General features: G+C 39.2%; 1 protein-coding gene and 1 long non-coding RNA gene across 5 annotated transcripts in view; one reads left to right on the top strand and one right to left on the bottom strand.

The window, feature by feature from the left end:
• ntrk3b (neurotrophic tyrosine kinase, receptor, type 3b) overlaps window positions 1–20750 on the bottom strand; it is a 210365-nt gene that overhangs the window by 22404 nt on the left and 167211 nt on the right. For all 3 annotated transcript variants that reach the window (XM_077624911.1, XM_077624894.1, XM_077624903.1), the window contains 3 exons: window positions 15353–15541; window positions 4659–4789; window positions 1033–1205 (listed from right to left, as the gene is read on the bottom strand). In XM_077624911.1, the coding sequence (XP_077481037.1) occupies window positions 1033–1205; window positions 4659–4789; window positions 15353–15541 (493 nt within the window). The remainder of the gene's footprint in view (window positions 1–1032; window positions 1206–4658; window positions 4790–15352; window positions 15542–20750) is intronic.
• The window catches only part of LOC144092129 (uncharacterized), a 72020-nt gene that overhangs the window by 42195 nt on the left and 9075 nt on the right, over window positions 1–20750 (top strand). For both annotated transcript variants that reach the window (XR_013305982.1, XR_013305984.1), the window contains exons 6-7: window positions 16840–17034; window positions 20005–20199. This is a non-coding gene — a long non-coding RNA (uncharacterized LOC144092129). The remainder of the gene's footprint in view (window positions 1–16839; window positions 17035–20004; window positions 20200–20750) is intronic.

Genomic DNA, 20750 nt, shown 5'->3' with positions numbered 1-20750 from the left:
GTTTTTGTTCCCAATTGATGACTATTATGGTGGGGTTCCACTAAAGTACGTATGGCTAGTTGTATACAACCAGCATAACACCATGGATAAAGCTGCATTATTCTTGTTGCCTGCAGGGGGCATGATTCGAATAATTTAGCTCCTTTTTGTTCCCAATTGATGACTATTATGTGGGGTTCCACTAAAGTACGTATGGCTAGTTGTATACAACCAGCATAACACCATGGATAAATCTGCATTACTCTTTTTGCCTGCAGGGGGCATGATTCAAATAATTTAGCTCCTTTTTTTCCCAATTGATGACTATTATTTAGGTGGGGTTTCACTAAAGTAAGTATGGCTAGTTGTATACAACCAGCATAACACAGCACTGGGTAAAAATGGATTTTTGCATGGATTATTATAAAAAAAACAGTCGTATTTGACAAGATAATGACACAGTATTGTTTTAAACACTTGAAAGTCAGCAAATTGAGGTCCAGTGTCATCCTTAAACTCTTCGGTTACAATCGATTTGAAGTTCCACTGCTCTATCTGAGATGATAAACTCTGACAATCTGTATTATGTTGAAATCTGACAATCTGGCAGATGAACCGGTAAGAAATCATTGCTTTGGTCTTCACAATCTTCACTTATGCTCAAGAGCAAAGCCTGTGTGTATTCGAAATCCGATCAATAGTCGACAAAGACGACGTGTCATAAAGTAGGACGAGACTGTGTACACATTCTCTGCTGGCGGAAATCCTCGGGCGTGAATAATGATGACACAGTTTCAGGCTAGATAGATGTGGATGATTGCCTTTGCAGTGGACAAACTGAATGAACACACATGAAGCAAGATGGAATCAATGCTAACTTAAGAGTGCGCCGCGCTAGAAATCGCAGAGAATTTTAATGAGACTTGTCTTCACAGCTTAAGCTCCCCACATATCATGTCACATAAAAGACCAGGGGTGCTGTGGGGCTTTATTATTAGGACTTTTAGATTCATTTTGTTGACTTTCATCGAATGTCGCAGTAGAGGAACTTACCTGAGGAACTTGTTGAGGTCTCCGTGCTTCATGTACTCAAAGACCATGATGAGGGGGTCCCCATCAACGCATACCCCGTAGAACTTGACGATGTGGTCGTGCTGGAGGTTGGTTAGCAGCTCAGCCTCACGTTGGAAGTCCTTCCGAGCCGATAGGTTGGGATCCTTCAGTGTCTGGAGGAGTTTAAAAAGAATAAACGTTGAAATCAGAACGGCAGGATAAGGACATGTAGCCAATCCTGAGAGAAAACATTTCCTTGGTTTTCTCCCAGAGAGTTTTTCGACATACAGATAAGAAAAGATAAGACACTGTCACTTTTCGAAACTAATTACCAGCTTGCTGTCGTAAATTTGGCAGCAGGAAAAAACTGAGCTGAAGAAACAAGACCAAAAAAAAGATAGAGTAGACCAGGACAGGTTTGGGTTGATTTGAATCATTTTGTAATTTGCAGTTTGAGTATGATATAAACTTAAGTATTGAACTTTTGAAGCTTTGCTTTTTTTGTCCTAAATTTAATTTATTAAAACAATAATCAACCAAATTTGCAAATCAGCCTCTCCAGCTAACTTCCAATGAGCTAACTTGCAATGTTAGCTATAATTTTAGCCATGCTACATGCCCAGATGTGCTGTGGAAATTTGTTCTTCTTTCTGCATATTTTTCCTTGTTCACAGTGACAGTTGTCATATAACTGTTGAATACCGTATTTTCTCGCATATTAGCCGCCTCCGCGTATAAGCCGCACTTGTAAAATTGCCTTAAAATTGTTGAATTTGACAATTTCTCTCATATAAGCCGGCCCCTGATTCACAATTGTTTCTTGAATTTCATTCATAGACGTCAACATAAATTTTGTTTAGCATTTTATCTGTTTATCTTTTCTCTATTTTGAAATAAATGACCATATCGGCCGCATTGTCTTGCGTTATGGCGTTTCGTCTTTGTCACCTTGCAGATACATGTATGTCAAGTCTAATTTGTGCGCATATAAGCCGTACCCTTGATTCAGTCATCATTTTTTGAGGGACAAATAAGCGAGAAAATACGGTATGTACATTCTGCAACTGTGATTAATTAATGTCATTTATTTTCCCTGTTATAGTCCGTGGTACTCGATTTGAAGAACAAATGAAAAGCCTTTGAATTATTTATAGGATGTATATTTGCTCATGGCGAGGATGCCATGAATTTTATTTCAATGGCGTATTCTTTTATTTTTTTACCCCTCTGTATTTATCCTCTACAAGGTGGAGGTTATCATTAATAACTTACAAGATGTGTTTTTCTGCTTGTTTGAACAAGCCTGCTCGGCAACAGAGAGGAAAAGGGGGAGTAAAAAAAATCAAAATCAATAAATCACCCGGCATAAAATCCCCCTGATTGTTGTTTAGCTTCGGTCAAAAAAAAATTGCTTTTCCACAAGTGAGGCCGTGAGTAAAAATGAATGGCGCTATCATTACTTGGTGCTAGCATCAGCTGGGCGTAACTCTGAACACCCCCACCTCCAAATCTCAGAGGCTCCTTGCTTTTTGAGAGATGCAGGTGCAGTGGTAATAATAAAGATGATTGAGTCTGGAGGTCTGCCTTTCAGAGTCCATCACACGTGAAATAAAGATGAGAAAAACATTTAAAAAAAACATGGCTTTTCGTGGCCTCGGCTCATGCGAGTCAAAGAGACCTTGGGATGGAAATGCCTTGTGAAGACGGTAGGGAAATGTACGCGGAGAGTAGGTAAAACGGCAATAAAATTCTATTACCAAATCAAAGTGCGCTCTTAAGGAAATGCGTCTGGACTGGGCACGCCTCCAAAACAATAACGGCGAGTGCTCAAGAGCTACGATAAATCGAGGCAAAAGCGCCACGGTGAATTTTTCCCTCATTGTTGACCTTAAAAAACTCATCCAAAAATAACCTTGCGTGCTCACACCACGCGGCACGCAAAACGGCGGCCGCTCATCATCTCGCCTCGTCAAGGTCAAGGTGTTTTTGTCTTCTTTAATCGGGTTTGCTGAGTCGGCACGCTTTAATGCGGTGTCACCCTGATTCACATTCGGCTGCGGGGAGCTGCCAAGGACAATTTAGCGACAAGTACCGTGAAGTCGCTGAGAGACTGTTGCCACCCAGGACAAACGCCTCTTTAAGCTTCTCAAATGAGCGATCACTCGCGTCCGTGTCTCTCGTCTTCGTCCAGGGAGGAAGTCCAGGCGGGAGAGGGGGGAAATGACTCGGAAAACAACCGGTCGCGTGGCAGAATGGCAAAACTTGCTGACTACTACCATGCAGGTGTTGTAGGCTTTGCTGTTAACATTTTCTGTTTAAGAAACGTGGATGGCGGTGCGGTTATGAGTTAGCATCTCCGCCTCTTTGTTCTAAAATTGAGGTTTCAGTGTCTCTCAGTCCAAATTGACTAGACTTCTATTGCCATTCTTTGCGATGAAGCATGCCCATTTTGATGCCTGCCATCCCAGATAAAATAGATTTGATTTTTATTGTTATCCAAGGCAGCAATGACATACCTGTCAACTAATATGTTTTTCCGTATTTTATCATTTCAAATTGTGTACGCCGTATAACAACTTTTGTACGGGAATTTTTAAGTAAGTTTTCTGTTAACCGATCTCAATTTAGCCATTTCGGCTCTAATCTGGATCGTCTTGGTCACTGATAGCAGACCAAAACGTCATTGTCGACTGCTAATATTGTCGTGCTTTAAGCATGATATGCGCAGGCTCATTCCCGTTTCACAGGTCCGCCTTTTCACTATAGAAATATAGCGCGTCAGCAAGCAATGTACACAGACAGTCAAGATGTCGGCGTCATAGCATACAAAAGGCGCACCGACTGATTGGGCACCCCTTCCACTTTGGGGAAAACTTTTAAGTGCGCCCTATGTGAGTAAATATGTGCCGCGTTGCATTTGTATGGTTTATTATCGCTCAATAAGGGAAATTGCAATCATTAATAAGGGGAGCAATTAGCCAAGGTTGACAGTTATGTTTATTTACTTTTCATATTTGACATGTGGTGAATCCCCGATAGTTAATACGCGCAGTGGCGAGGTATTACTGTCCTTCAATTATTGTACAAGTTAATGACATTGTTTAGTTTTTTGTGATATTGATCTCGTCTTCCCCATTTCGGCTCTATTCCAGATCGTCTCGGTCACTATATATAAACAGCGACATCTACAGAATCTTAAATTTAGTGCATACATAAGGCGCACCGACTGATTGAGCACCCAGTCTACAAATTTTAGACTTTTAAGTGCGCCCTATGTGAGTAAATTAGGTTAGGTTCGAACTTTATTTCATCTCGTAATCGGGAAATGTCTTGGTTGCAGTAGCAAGACAGACACAAGACACACAAGACATTGTAAACCTAGTTAAAAAAACTTGAGCCACACACAGAAAGTCCACAAGGTGGGGACCTTCTGCAGACTGAGATTGCAGTTACCACAAAGTCCCTCAGTAGTCTGGAGGTGTCGGGTTGCATTTGTACGGTTTATTATCACTTAATGAGAATTGCAATCATTAATAAGGGGAGCGATTAGCCGAGGTTGACTGGTATGCAATGAGCTAACGCTAAGCATTTCATGCAAACACACACAAAAAGACGATAATCTGTACCTTAACCGCCACCAGCATCTTGTCCTTGGTGGGACACAGGTTGTAACACTCGGCCAGAAATACTTTTCCAAAAGCTCCTTCGCCAAGTTCCCGTTTAAGGATGATGTCTCTCCGCTTAATATGTTGCACCACTAGCATGTCGAGAGAGAGGAAGGAAAAAACAGATTAGAATGTTTTAACATGGAAGCAGCATCATTACATTACACTCAATATGTACCACGTATTATCACAAAAATACGTTATGAAAACCCGCAAGCATAAAGACCAGAAATAATGAGAAGCAGCAGAAAAAGTAAACAGAATGCAATCAGGAGAAGCTTTATGCTAATTGCGTGCTACGTTTGAAGCAAAGCGCTTCGATGATTGGACCGCATAAGCTAAATGCTAACATAAAAAAACACGTACATGGGTATATTCTGCCATTTTAATTCCAGTCATTTCTGCTAATTTCATGCTAAGTGATGAGGAACTAATCACTTAGTTATTTGGAGCCTAAACGCAAACTGATAAAGATGACTGTTGAACAACGGAAATTATTTTTGCCATTTAGCTCTTCTTCAGTGACGTTTAGCAGGAATTAAAGACATAAAACATACTTGGCTCATACATTCAATTCCAGACAACATTTTTACCAATGAATTATTTGACCAAATTAAATGGCAATTCGATTTCATATTTTAAAATGCTTATATGCATATAAACTCATTACAATGCTAACGCGGCTAACACATGGACGGTAGAAACAATTTTGTCCGATTGAAGATTCTTTTAATCCTGCTTTGATTCCCTGACAATTTGAATATTGAAATAAAGCTGCCAGGCAGCATATCTCCTCATTTTATTGGCGGAATTGGGATGCCACAAGGAGACATTTTATAATTAGGGCCAGAGTGTAAAAATGAGATTTTTCTCAAAAAGAAAAAGGCTGAAAGGGTTGGGAGGAGAAACAACTGTGTTAGTATGAGTAAAAATATCTTCTATATAAGATTATATAACACTTGGACTCAAATTGGCTTTTTTTTTTAACAAGAAACACGAGTTTTATTAAAGACTACAGTCTCTTTGATGTTTAAAAAATGGATTCCGTTATTTGAACACTGTAAAAAATGTCATATTCACACATACATGTATTCTTAGTAATTTTAATACTTGTCATGCTTAGGAAAAACAAGTGTAAGATGTATTAAAGTCTTAGTATATAATATACAATCACAATATAATATAATATATTGAAGTCTTAGTATATAATATACAATTACAATATAATATAATATATTGAAGTCTTAGTATATAATATACAATAACAATATAATATAATATATTGAAGTCTTAGTATATAATATACAATTACAGCATATAAACAAATCGTATACAGTTTAAAAAATCTGTAAATATAATTACCTATTATTGCTTGAACATATTTTTTTATATTTACAGATTTTTCAAACAGTATATGATTTGTTTATATGCTGTAATTGTATATTATATACTAAGACTTCAATACTTAGTATATTATTGCCTGTTATTGCTTAAACATTATTTTTTTATATTTACAGATTTTTTAAACAGTACATGAGTTTTAAAATCTGTAAATATAAAAAAAAGAATGTTTAAGCAATAATATTCATTTTTTTTCATATTTACAGATTTTTTAAACAGTATACGAGAGTTTTAAAATCTGTAAATATAAAAGAAATGAATGTTTAAGCAATAATAGGCAATACAATAATATAAAAAGTATATTATTGCCTATTATTGCTTAAACATTCATTTTTTTATATTTACAGATTGTTAAACAGTATAAGATTTGTTTAAATGCTGTAATTCCATTCAGTTGACTTGGTCGCGTACATAAAAAAAAAAATCATGCAATACTCATATGTCCCTAAAAGAATATATTGACTTTAAATTTCAATAGTCTCTTATTTACTTAAAACATAGAATCTATACATTCCTCTGATTTATATGTACTATGTGCTAGTTTACCCAAAAAGTTGTTTTTTGTTCAAAATTCAAGTACACGTGCATGTTCAAAAAAGTTTGTCATATGACTCGCTAAAAAAGCAAACATACGTAAAATGACCATTTTTGGATTATAAAAAAATAGGAAGAAAAAAGGCTGGTTGACCTTGCATGTTTGTCATATAACAATATTTAGACTGGTCGCCAGCTGTTAAATGTCACAACTTTCCATCCTGCTGACAACTTTTATTATACACGACGAACGTAATATCCCAGAGGAATTCTTTTAATCACATTCATCACATGGTGGATTTCTGAGTCAACTTCCAAAATCCCTAACCCTCCCCCCATCTGTGCACTGTTTGAGACCGCTGACTCACACTTTGGCTTAATCTCATGTGTCAATCATTGAAAAGATACTAGTGAGAATCTAGTCAAAGACGAATATGCCCGAGGTGAAATCTTGTCACTTGTCACCTAAGTTGATGCACAGTTGTTGGCGTTACAGTTTTACACCCCGTTAAAAAGACTTGGCCCTTTTTGAGGCCTAAAGCCAGTGAGCTAGCTAGCCAAACACCGCCCTATTTTCATCTTTTCTTGACTTATATTCCTACTGTTTTGTATTACTACCCATTTACCTTTTCCCCAAATTAGTTAACATGTTTGTTCAGTTCTTGTAAATGAGGCAGTGTTTTTCTTGAAGGAGCTAGTATGGCATTTTTATCTTATATTACTTTATTTGTTCATGGAGAAAGTACTTCCAACTGTGCCATCAATAACTATTATAATCCTCTACATCACATGTGTCAAAGTGGCGGCCCAGGGGCCAAATCTGGCCCGCTGCATCATTTTGTGTGACCCGGGAAAGTAAATCATGAGTGCCGACTTTCTGTTTTAGGATCAAATTACAATAAAGAGTATAGATGTATATTAAATTTCCTGATTTTCCCCCTTTTTAAATCAATAATTGTAATTTTTTAATCATTTTTTTCTGTGTTTTTAGTTCAAAAATCATTTTGTAAAATCTAAAAATATATTTTTAAAAAGCTAAAATAAACATTGTTTTAGATCTATAAAAACTGAATATTTAGGGCTTTTAATCCAGTTCTTTTAATCCATTTATAAAAAAATATCTAAATAATATATCTAAAAAGGTCCGGCCCACGTGAAATCAAGTTGACGTTAACGCGGCCTGCGAACCAACCCGAGTCTGACACCCTTGACTTAACACATTCACGTTAGCTGACCTAGCTTTAGCCTCAAGCGCAAGTACTGCCAATGCATGCTAGCTGTGAATTTGTGTATCTATCCCATTATTGTGAAAAGATTGGGCTCGCTTAGAGTTCAGGAATTTCAAACAAAAAACAAAACAATGTCATTAACTCGTACAATAATTGAAGGACAGTAATAACGCGCCACTGCGCGTATTAACTATCGGGGATATTCACCATATCGTATATCTCAAATATGAAAAGTAAATAAACATACCTGTCAACCTTGGGTAATTGCTTCCCTTATTAATGATTGCAATTCCCCTTATTGAGCGATAATAAACCATACAAATGCAACGCGGCACATATTTACTCACATTTTGTATGCACTAAATTCTAAACGTATGATGCCGACATCTTGACTGTCTGTGTACATTGCTTGCTGACACGCTATATTTCTATAGTGAAAAGGCAGACCTGTGAAACGGGAATTAGCCTGCGCATATCATGCTTGTGTTCATCACTTGTGTTCTAGACCGTCAACAACTGCAGCTGTTACAAAGTGCTGCACCTAGAATATATGTAAAAAATATATATCTAAAATAAGCTTCCATGGACTTTGAAAAACACCCCAACAGAACTTATGCTCCGCCTTTTGCACCTGTATCTGAGGAGTGCTGTGTAAAAACCCACTTCCATTGTGAATCGTCCCGAGCCACGCTTGCCGATGGATGCACTTGGCTCGGGAAACCGAGGTGTCGGCGAGCTCGGGGATGAGAATTATTCATGATTATCGAGCGCAGTAACTAGCGAGTCGCTCATGTTTGAGCAGCTAAATGGGCTCTCAGTCAGAGAGCGGAACGCTAGTGTCACTTTGCTTCCTTGCGGCACAGCCATTTTGGCCACTGACTCTGGCACCCCTTCAAAGCCATTTGCAACGGCATCCCGAGCAGAGCTGTCGTACTGACAAATGGAAAAATCGGGGTGCTGGGAAATGTTGCGCGCTCTTCTTATCAAATATGAATTATCCAGTCATTCCCTCAACATGTTGACCATAATTCTTTGTCCCAATTAATAGCTTGATTTAGCCAATCGCTTAGCGGCTGGCGGATTTAAATATTGAATCGTGACTGTCACGTTGTCTTGGCGGCACGTAGCCAAACCGAAATGACAAATGAAGCCCCGCATAGCTATGTGGGTGGAATGCTAAGAAATTAGATGATTGTCCAACGCTGGCGAAGATGAGAGTAATTGTCTGCGGCAGCGTGGTGTGTAGGTGGATAGCTGCATTGCATCGCTGCAAAAGGCCCGGGTTTAAATCCAGCTATGATCCAAAGTTCTTAAGTGTTCTCATTGACTTCACAGCTTGGTTCATTGAGTAAATTGTCTTTGATATGAACAAAAACTGTGACCGGACGTTTCGTCAAAAGACGTTTGGTCCCCGGACGTTTGGTCCCCGGACGTTTGGTCGACCGGACGTTTGGTCACCGGGTTCGCTCGCTGTCAAATTATGAGAGAGAGAGTGACAGAGAGTTTACTGTTGAAAGCGAGCAACCAGGTAATCTCTTGCTCTCAAAATTATAATCATGAGAGACCGTTCTACCAAACGTCCAGTCGACGCCCCGTCCGTTCTACCAAACGTCCGGGGACCAAACGTCCGGGGACCAAACGTCCGGGGACCAAGCGTCCGGGGACCAAACGTCCGGGGACCAAACGTCCGGGGACCAAACGTCCGGGGACCAAACGTCTTCTGACGAAACGTCCAAGTGCCAACAAAAACACGTATGTTGGGTTTGTCAAAGACTTCAAGTTCGAGGTAGAAAAACAAAAGCCATCAAACGATCTTCGCTGTTTACAAAAATCATTCAGAGAATGTTTGGTGCACCGAAGAAACAAAATTGTCTCGAATTTAAATCAGAGCGTTAGCTTACAGTGACAGTTTTACAAACAGTGTCTTTGATGTCAAAAAAGACATTTGGTTCATTTTAAGTTGGTTCAAGACAGATGATGATGACTTGTCTGAAGACTGCATTATTTTAAAGGTTTAAAAACGTCAGGCTGAAGGGGCAGATTTAATAGAATTATTTTTACCAAGACAATTTGTCAAAGACTCTTCGATGTCTTGAAGCTTTTTTTCCAGGTACTCTGGTTTCCCCCACATCTCAAAAACATGGATTGGCTGGTTGAACACTTGTCTCCTTCTGCCCTGTGATTGGCTGGCCACCAATTCAGGGTGCCCCTGCCTGGTTCCCGTAGTTGACTGGGATAGGCTCCAGCAAGCGACTCGAAGCTGTGATGTACTTTTTTAACCTTCACTTTCCTCTGCTGCCAGAGTGGCACGCTGAAACGCGGGACCCAGATTAAATCTCTCTCCCGCTATTGACGCCACCGCACATGAATTCATTTGTCCCAGCTTGACCCGAAGGCCCCGATGTGGGGGGAACATTCTCCTCACCAGAGATTTACTCAGTTAAGTCAGGCCGCCAGAGCCTTTGTTGTGCACCTGCGATGGTCCATGTCTTTGTTATGTAGCCACCCATTCTATTTCCCCAGAGTGTCTTGTTCGTGGTCACATGGCGCTTTTTTCCCCCTTACGCCTGTCAATCAACCACAAAGCCACGTGTTGGTACAAAAGCCGAAACAGACGACGACATCTAACACTTTGTGTCAGAACAGAATCATAAATGTATGTAGGGTTTGCGCTTATGCAAATAGTTTTTAAGAAATTATGGCGAGCCGGCAAGCTACCTATGGACATATCAACCTGTGTTTGACGTTTAAAACAACTGTACTTAGTTCTGAACAATCCAATGAGGCCTTCAAGATGAGAATCAGGCATGCGTCACATGATAAAATTGCGTCTGTCGAAATTTTTTTGACAAACAAAATAAGTGAATAATTATGTACTTCTCAAAAAATATCATACAATCTATTGAAAACAGCTGTTCACATTATTGCCTGCATGTAAATGTAAACGCAGTGTTTATTTTAATAATAATGTGATGACTACATCTGAAATATGTATTGCGTCCCCCCCAACAACCCAATTCATTTCAGGAGACCCCCTTAGGACTGCTTTTGGTGACGAATATGAGTGTAGGAAGAAGAAATGCGGAGTGAGCCTGTCTTGACGGTATCACTAATAACCTCATGAGGACAGTAACAATGCTAATCTAAACTAACTCGCGCTTTTTTTCGTTGTGTGAAGCTATTGTTCATATTGAGCTGGTGGGACATAACAAATCTGTAATTAAAAAAGCAATCCGAGCGATTAAACAAAGCCACTTGCTGTGAGACAGCGGATCCCGGCGAGATAGCAATCTGTCATTAGGCTAAAGAATTGTCCTTTGCCTTTCCGGCTTTATCTCGCTAATGCGGCCGACGGAATTGGCCTTTTTTGCCGAACGCTCAGCGGATTAAAAATTAAACTCGGAAAAAGCTCCCAACGAAACATCCCAATCAGCCTCATCTCCACTGTTTACGCCGCTTCTCTTACGTGACCAATCCAATTGCCGCTTTTCTAACAACTCGGGCCAACACAAGTGGCATTTGCGACTCCAATGGTTCATCTGAAGTTCGAATGCAACTACACTTGTGTTGCCCATAATTTAATTTTTATTCAGACTGACAGATAGAAAGAAAATGCATCCCAATCACATGCTAGCGTGATGACTTGGGATAATTAGCCATAGGGGTAGAAGCGGATTAGCAATTTTGCACGCACTTGATCACACAACTCACAAACTCATACATGTCAACTTATATGTTTTTGTCGTACTTTATAAGTTTTTTTGATCATTTCAAATTGTGTAGGCCGTATAACAATTTTTGACCAGGATTTTTTTAAGTACGTTTTTTTTGTAAAACCGATCTTTAGACACATTTTGTATCATCTGGGTCACTGGTAGCAGATGAAAACGACATAATCGACTGCTAATATTGTCATGGTTTAAGCATGATATGCGCACGCAATTCCCCTTTCGCACCTCCGCCTTTTCACTATATAAATATAGCGTGTCAGCAAGCAATGTACCCAGACATTCAAGCTGCCAATGTCATACTGCGACATGTACAGAATCTTGAATTGAGTGCATACTGATTGGGCACCTCGTCCACTTTGTAGAAAATTTTAGACTTTTACGTGCGCCCTATGTGAGTAAATATGTTTTTATAATTTTTTTTATCGCTTATTAAGGGAAATTGCAATCATTAATAAGGAGAGCAATTGGCCGAGGTTGACAGGTAGCCAAACTTCTGCTTTTGCAGCGCCCTTGTCGGAAAAAAATGAAATTAATTTCGTAAGTTATGAATGAGCTACAAAGAACCAGGCAGAACAACACTGCGGACCAGACTAGCGGGCCACTTCCAGCCTCCACATTTGACACCACTGTACGAAAGTATGAATATTCTAACCCAGGCTGGGGTGACGGGAAGATGAAACACTCATGAATAAACAATTTCTAGTGAGGGGGAGTTAAAAAAAATATATTAAAAAAATCACAGGCATCAGCAACGTTCTTTTTATCCCACCACATCGTTTTCAGTTTGAGATGGCCGACTGGTCCTAACCATCACATCAACGATTGACATGTGTGTGTGAATGTGTGTGTGTGAAGGGGAAACCAGCAACAGCATATTTCCTCGAATACGAGGCTTTCAACATAATGAACGAATACATTATGGATCGGTTGCCAGCCATCGATAACGCCGCTCCACTGTATCTGAGCCGAAAGCTCTTTTCCAGACAATAGAGGGGGACCCGCGAGACCCCCAGAGAAACAATCGGCACCCGGAGAAAAGCGAATTGCCGCAGTCGCTGACCCGCAGAGACGGGGAAGGAGCGCACTAGCAGTCCGCCCACATCCGCACTCTCATTCACGGGTTGACAGTGCCTGGCAAGCACCTACACACAAGCACGCGGGTAAAAACATGGCGATAAGCACATGCATTTCCTTTCCCGGCGTGTGCGTCCTGAGGGTAGGCAACGCATTCGTATTCAGCACAGGCGCAAACATTTGGGAGCCATTTTGTTTTGCTGGCCGATGAATGGAAAAGCGATGACCATTACGACCTTGCGATGAGTTGGGCTATAGAATGCCATGTACTTTCAGACCAAATGGGAAATATAAAGTGGTTATGCGCTCATTTTTTAAAGGAGTTGTGGAGTCGAGAAAGGAGTAAACAACATTGATGAATTAATAGGATAAAAATATGTTTTAAAAGTTAGGAACATAGTGCCTGAGCTTTATTGTGACTTGTGATTATCAATATTTTTTAATGAGTTATCCTTATGACTGCCTATTAAACACCCAAAATGCACTAATACACAACCACCACGAATTTGTGTTATGATTAGATTTTTTCCGTTATTTTCAGATTTAAAAAACCTTTTATGAGAAAAGTCAACAAATGAGAGAAAAGCAGAACATTTTGCTATGCAAATTACTGTTCCAATATACTAAAACATGATCCATGATTCGAAAAAATCCTCTAAAAACATCATCACATTTACTGTATCCATTATTTTATTTTGAAACTGTCGCAGTAGTATTGCGTCCTGCTTGACAATTTCCCTACACTTTGCTGGATTTCAATATTTTCCATAATGCTCGTGGCTATGCGCAAAAAGCTGCAAGATTTCAGAATTGTTTCGAATATATAGCAAACCGCACAATATTCCGAGACCACAGGTCGCAAATCGCAACAGGGTTGCCTAGTTTGTATTCACAACAGCCCAGAACTCAGCTCACAACAAACTTTTTCGTTTTAGTCTGAACCAAACAGTCCAGGTGTGAATAAACCCTTACAAAAACTTCCCATTGCGGGGAATCGATCTACAACCTCTGGGTTGGGCTAAAACGACTTAACCACTGAGCCATGGAGAAAACCGATAACTATTTTATTTGATTATTTTTCAATTTTATAGCAAAAAGGATCCAAAAAATACAAGTAATCAACCCTTAACAAAACCCTGGCAGTCAGAGACGCTTTAATATTCACCACAGGCGGAAAAATATGGGAGCCATTTTCTTAACCCAGCCACTGCCGCAATGTGATTGGTTTAGGATCCTAATATCCTGCTAGCTTTCTATTTCTGAGACCTACCGATGGTACAAATGTAACTCTCGCCAAACGACTTGCTGGTTGGTGCAGGTGGAAGTTTCACTGGTGTGTCATTTATTCATTAGCTGGCAATCAGACGCTGCGTGCCTAGCATGTGATGTCATAAATCAGCCCGCGATCGGCCATTAACAATTCATACCATTCATAATACATAAGCCCTCATTTATTTATCACCTCTAAATGGGATTTCCTTCCGCCCGCCTCCCGTCCCGGCTGGAGAACCAACGAGTGTCGCCGTCTGACCGACGGCCATTTTGGTAGCCAGCCAAGAAAATTGTAGACAAACACGCCCACGCTTTGTTTGTCAAGTTTCTCAAAAGGAGCTCGACAGCGCGGCGGCTAATTAGACCTTAAAGTGATCTCGCGTCTGACATATTTTCGTCTGGGTTGATTCTATATGAAGAATGTCGCCAGATGCTAACGCCACGTGGCTCGGCAGAATGGATGACAGCGCATGATGGTGAAGGCCTCGAGGGTCTCAGCGTGTCTCGTTGTAAAGATAAACAGTAAATTAACGTACAGGTGCACCTAGGGGCATGACTGGAATCTCTGTTTTTGGTATTTTTCCAAGACGTGGGCGATGGAAGTTGTTAGAAACTGTAATTTTCTGATGGCAATAAGTCCAGAGCGAAAAAACACAAAATATAAAAAGTGTGCACACACTTGGAAATAATGGAGAAAGTACTAGAGCCACACTGATAAATATGGAAAAAAATTATTGCCTTTTGATTTATCGGCTCAGGTAAGGTTGTGTGTTACCGTATTTTCTCGCATATAAGCTGTATTTCTCGCATATAAGCCGCATTTCTCGCATACAAGCCGCACCTCTCGCATATAAGCCGCACCTCTCGCATATAAGCCGCACCTCTCGCATATAAGCCGCACCTCTCGCATATAAGCCGCACTTCTCGCATATAAGCCGCACTATTTGCATATAAGCCGTATTTCTCGCATAGAAGCCGTATTTCTCGCATATAAGCCGTATTTCTCGCATATAAGCCGTATTTCTCGGATATAAGCCGTATTTCTCGCTAAAAAAAGGACGACTGAATCGAGGGTACGGCTTATATGCGCACAAATTAGACTTGATATGCACGTAAAACGTAAAAAAATAATAATTTGTGCCTGCCATTGCTCGCTAAGGGCGCCGCTATCTGACCTAGGATGACAAACTAGACCGATACGGACACACTTTCTAGTTGTACTGATCACCTGACTTCCTTTTTGAATTTTTCTACGTGCAGGCAACATTTTAGAAATGTGCAATCCAGCAATTGATTTATACAGTATTTCAGAAATACCACGTGCCATGATTTTTCTTAAGATTTTCCCTTTAAAGTTTTGAAAGTCATTTTGGAAAATACTTAATAAACACACGTATCATATCAATTTACTCACAAGTGGCGGGTTTGTTGCAGTTGTGTCCGTGCCGGAAATACTGCGGGTTCTCCACCACCGGAATGCGCGTCATCCCGATGACGACGGCATCCGGTCCCGCATCCAACGTGCATGGCGTTATAATCCCGTGGTTGACGTGGTGAAGAGGGCTGGCCGAGTCTTCTTCGCCACTGATCACGGCTACCGGCCCTGAAATCAAATATGCGATTTTTCAAGACACTGGATTCAACTACCGCATTTTTCCGAATATAACTTGCAGCTGATTAGAAGTTGCACCAACCAAATAATGTGTAGCGAAGAGGGAAAAAAGTAAATATAAGTTGCATTTTAGGGAAGGCAATTTTTGATTTGATCAGAAACCAAGATCAAACATTCATTAAAGTAATCGTAAAATGGACAGCAACAGGCTAAATGGGCACCTGTTAATGTAACATTTACAGTCTTTTTTAAATAAAATACCCTAAAAACAAAACAACATAAAAAACATGGAAGTTGCACTTGAATATTAGTTACAGGCTGGGCAAATTATGGAAAAAGTGCGACTTATAGTCCGGAAAATAAGGGTAAATCCCAAAGAGAATCCATATTATTGGTAAAAAGGTAGCTTAAAAATATATCTACCCCCAAATCTTGAAAAAAATGCACATTTTATATCCGCTGTAAATATTTAGAGTATACGTTGAGCAGGCACACATACAGGAAGTCAACAGCAGCAAAGCGGCGACAGTCAATCCGTTTACCCACAATGCAGAGGGCCTCCATCACAAGGCGGCAAATAGCTAATCAAAAGCCAGCGAGACCCAATAATAGACCTCATCGCTTGGGGATGGGGGAAAGGGAGGTGGGATGTTACGCCAAAGCCGCAATTTATTCGGGGCAACTGTTGCTGTGGTTGCTGCTTTCATTTTGAAGCACTCATTTTTTTTTATTGGGGATTCAAACTATGCATCCGTGTAGACAAATTGCCAGATACAACGCTTGGATTGCTTTTCCAGTCTTTCAATGGACTAAATTTGCTCCAAAAGGCTTTCTAATTAGCAATGCAAATACACATCTTGTTGACCTAGATAACTACCTATGTATTCATTATACCTGTGTCGTACTGACTGCCTTTTTTTGCTTGTTTATGGCATATAAATGAAAAAAAAAATTGATGTGTCACGTTTGGGCAAAGAAATCGGAATTGACCTATAGTGTCAATAGAAATGACATATCTAGCAAAGAATAGACAATAAAGAGGAACATTTACTGTATTTTTCACTGTGAGTACAGTATTTAAAGTATTTACATTTTTACACAATAGAGGAATATTTACTGTATTTTTCAAACCAGAAGTCGCATAAGCTGAATAATGAACAATAAAGAGCAAAAAAAACTAAATAAAAAAAAAAAATATATATATATATATGTGGTAGGCTATTTTTTTATCTTATCAAAGACCAGATACATTAAATTAACAATAGTAAAAACCTTTGTTTTTTTGCCAGGGAGAAGAATGGATGCTCATTAAATGGACCACAAGAAGGAGAATTGCTCATGTGCTCCACCTTCAGGTTCGGAGGATAACAACAGTGCTGATTTTACAGTGTAATCAGTATCAAAGAAGACAAAGGACTTGGAATAAAACTCCCATTTACCCGTTTTTGGGGATTAATATCAAGCAGAGAGGAACTATTTTCACTGTGAGTACAGTATTTAAAGTATTTACATTTTTACACAATAAAGAGGAATATTTACTGTATTTTTCAAACCAGAAGTCGCATAAGCTGAATAATGAACAATAAAGAGCAAAACAAAAAACAAAAAATTAAAAATATATAAGTGGGAGGCTATTTTTTTATCTTATCAAAGACCAGATACGTTAAAGTAACAATAGTCAAATGGAGAAAAACGGGCTAAATAGGTTAACACAACAGTTTTTTAGATAAATATAACTAAAATTAAAAACATAATAGGCTGTTGTGGTCAGAAAAATAGATAAAAAAACTGGTCATATTGGAGTATTAGTCACAACCCCAGCCAAACAATGAAAAAAAGTGTAACTTATAGTCCGGAAAATACAATATACACAAGTCGCATTTTTGATTTTTATCAAAGCCCAAGAACCAAAATATAACCAACAATAGTAACAATCATAAAACGGAGAACAACAGGCAGTTTTTTGGATAACTATCGTCTAAAAAAGTCCCAAATTAAGAACAAACAACAAAGAAAAGTGTGACTTATAGTCCGCAAAAACAATATACATAAGTCGCATTTTTCATTTTCACCAGAGCCCAAGAACCAAAATATAACCAACAACATTAACAATCCTAAAACGGAGAACAACAGGCTTAACATAACATTTTTTTGGATAACTATCATCTAAAAACAACCTCACTATGCTGCCTATTTTCCATTTCTCTTTCACTTGACGTTTATTTGTATTAAAAAGAGATGGCCCCGACCTCATTTTACTTGAGCTCAGTGGCATCTCTAAGAAAAAAAAGGAACAAAAAGATGATATTTTTGAGCTTTCCATCTCCTCTGGGATGCCCCAAACCTCCACTGAGCAGGCGCTTATTGGAAAGCGTACAAAAAGATAAAACTGCAGAGTGCACAACAAACAACCCTGGCTTTAAACATCTTTTGCACACAATTATGAAGGAAGTCCACAACGTAGCAAAGGCAAAAAATATATATATAAAAAAACACCTAAACCGTACCTGCAATGAATGTATCTCTTTAATAGAGCACATGAAATGGAATGAAAGAGCATCTGATCAGCCTCCCGAGGCGAATCGATGATGGCGGCGCTCCAAAACTACACATCCACGCACGCACACAAATAAACACGCACACAGCGGTGTTCTGCCAAGGAAAAAAAACATGAAATTGAACCTCTCGGATTTGAGAACAATGGAAAAATCTTTTTTTTCTTCTCTTAGGCGAGTGAAGAAAAAGCCAGGCCGCCTCATAAGTCTATATAGTAAGTCCAATATCCCGACAGTCCTTCTTCGCCAATGCCAAGATGATAAAAAATAATCCAGGTGCACAATTCCAATTATGAAGTCTTTTGTGCCAAGATGGACTATTGGTGTTTATACTGGAACCCTGAAGTCAGATTGACAAACTTGAAATATTATTTTTTTTTTTTATGCGAACATAAAGCACCTGAATGCAAGTGTGATTTAGGGGTCAATTGAAAGGAAACTAGTAAAGCACAGTAATAACTTGACATACGAGCGGTCCTAACATACGAGAAATTTGAGAAAAATTCAGAGCAAATTTTAGCTCGGATACGAGACAAATTTGAGATACGAGCATACAAGAAATTTGAGATACGAGCATACAAGAAATTTGAGATAAGAGCATACAAGAAATTTGAGATAAGAGCATACAAGAAATTTGAGATAAGAGCATACAAGAAATTTGAGATAAGAGCATACGAGAAATTTGAGATACAAAGCAAATTCGGTGCATTTTTTTTTGCCCTGAGATACGAGGCAAATATGAGATACGAGGAAAATATGCAGGAAATTTTTGCCCTGAGATACGAGCATACGAGAAATTTGAGATAGGAGGAAAATTCCGACCCAATTTTTGCCCTGAGATACGAGACAAATTTGAGATACGAGCCTATGAGGAATTTGAGATATGAGCATAGAGAAATTTGAGATACGAGCATACGAGAAATTTGAGATACGAGGAAAATTCAGAGCCAATTTTTACCCTGAGATACGAGACAAATTTGAGATACGAGCCTACGAGAAATTTCAGATGGTAGGCAAATGATCCGCGTAAATTTTTGCCCTGAGATACAAGACAAATTTGAGATATAAGGAAAATTCGCAGGAAATTTTTGCCCTGACATACGAGCGTACTAGAAATTTGAGATAGGAGGAAATTTCCGAGCCAATTTTTGCCCCGATATACAAGCATACGAGAAATTTGAGATACGAGGAAAATTCAGAGCAAATTTTTGCCCTGATATAGAAGCATGGCCGGTGCAATGAAGCGTAACAAGCTCGGTCCCAGAACACATTAAGCTCGTATCTCACAGTATTACTGTATTCCATTCCCGTTTTTGTTAGTTTAGCACCCCTTGAACTTTTTGCACCACTAACTTAGATCAGCATCAGCTTCCCTAGCAAATTGGCGTTAATGTTAAACTCTGACGGCAGCGAGGCGCCAGATTGCTGCGTCATGTTTAAAGATGAGCTGCTAGCCCGCCTTGCTAATACATTTTCCTTTGCGCCGTCCTTTCATTTGTCTTCGGGAATGATGCCACTCCGACAAAGATCCCTCAAGACTTGTCGGCAGATGGCGGACTCCGGGCGCCATTCGTCAATGTTCCCTCGCCCACGACGCCCGGCGGCCATCGCGGCTAGCGGCATTTTCTTCTCCAAAAGTGTTTTATGTTTATGTAAGACGCCTTCCTTTAGGTGCATTAGCTAATTTGCCCCGATCGATTGATCAGGGTTGACATGGACATCATTTTTTTTTAGATGCCGGTGTAAATCACTGCTGACAAACCCCGCCCGAATTCAAAATAGTCTTTCATCACGGCGCTGACGGCGCATCGCTGAGATCGATTGCCAAGCTCACAGTTGAGGCAATTTTGTGCTGCCACTGGGACAATCCTCTAAGAAAACCTTTGTTTTTTTTGCCAGGGAGAACAATGGATGCTCATTAAATGGACCACAAGAAGGAGAATTGCTCATGTGCACCACCTTCAGGTTTGGAGGATAACAACAGGGCTAATCTTACAGTATAATCAGTATCAAAGAAGACAAAGGACTTGGACTAAAACTCCTGTTAACTTGTTTTTTGGGATGAATATCAAGCGGAGAGGAACTATTTTCACTGTGAGTACAGTATTTAAAGTATTTACATTTTTATGTATATATAAATTATATTTAGATATTAATACGTTAAAGTGTTTTGACATGCTGTATACACTTTTTGATAATCTTGTACTTCTCTAGAGGCGCGAAAACATTGTGGTAGAAATAATGGGGGTGATCCTACTTTGTGGTTTTCGTTTATCGCGGCCATGTTTGGTCTACATTAACCGCGATATTTGAGGGATTACTGTAAAACTGTTTTCATAAGCAGCGATAGTACAGTACAGCTAAAAAAAGACTATTCTTTTTAAACCTTTAAATCTTTCCTCAGATATTTTTTGCATATTCATAAGAGAGAAACTTCCAATTTTTGAATTTAGCAAAGGGTAAGAAAAGGAAATAATTTTAAATAAAATTAACGAATTCTATGAAGGTTCCATTTTGGAGGAAAAAAATCATTTAAACTGCAATAAGAAAAACAGAAAACATAAAATAAAAAGAAGGCATGAGTAATAAAAGCATGAATAATTAATGATAAATTCAATTCAATTAAGTGTGGCCTAGATTTTGCC

This window comes from Stigmatopora argus, chromosome 2 (genome assembly GCF_051989625.1).
Source record: "Stigmatopora argus isolate UIUO_Sarg chromosome 2, RoL_Sarg_1.0, whole genome shotgun sequence".
In the NCBI taxonomy this organism is placed as follows: Eukaryota; Metazoa; Chordata; class Actinopteri; order Syngnathiformes; family Syngnathidae; genus Stigmatopora; species Stigmatopora argus.
Note: the sequence above shows the minus strand (reverse complement) of the source record. Positions and strands in the feature narration are given on the sequence as shown.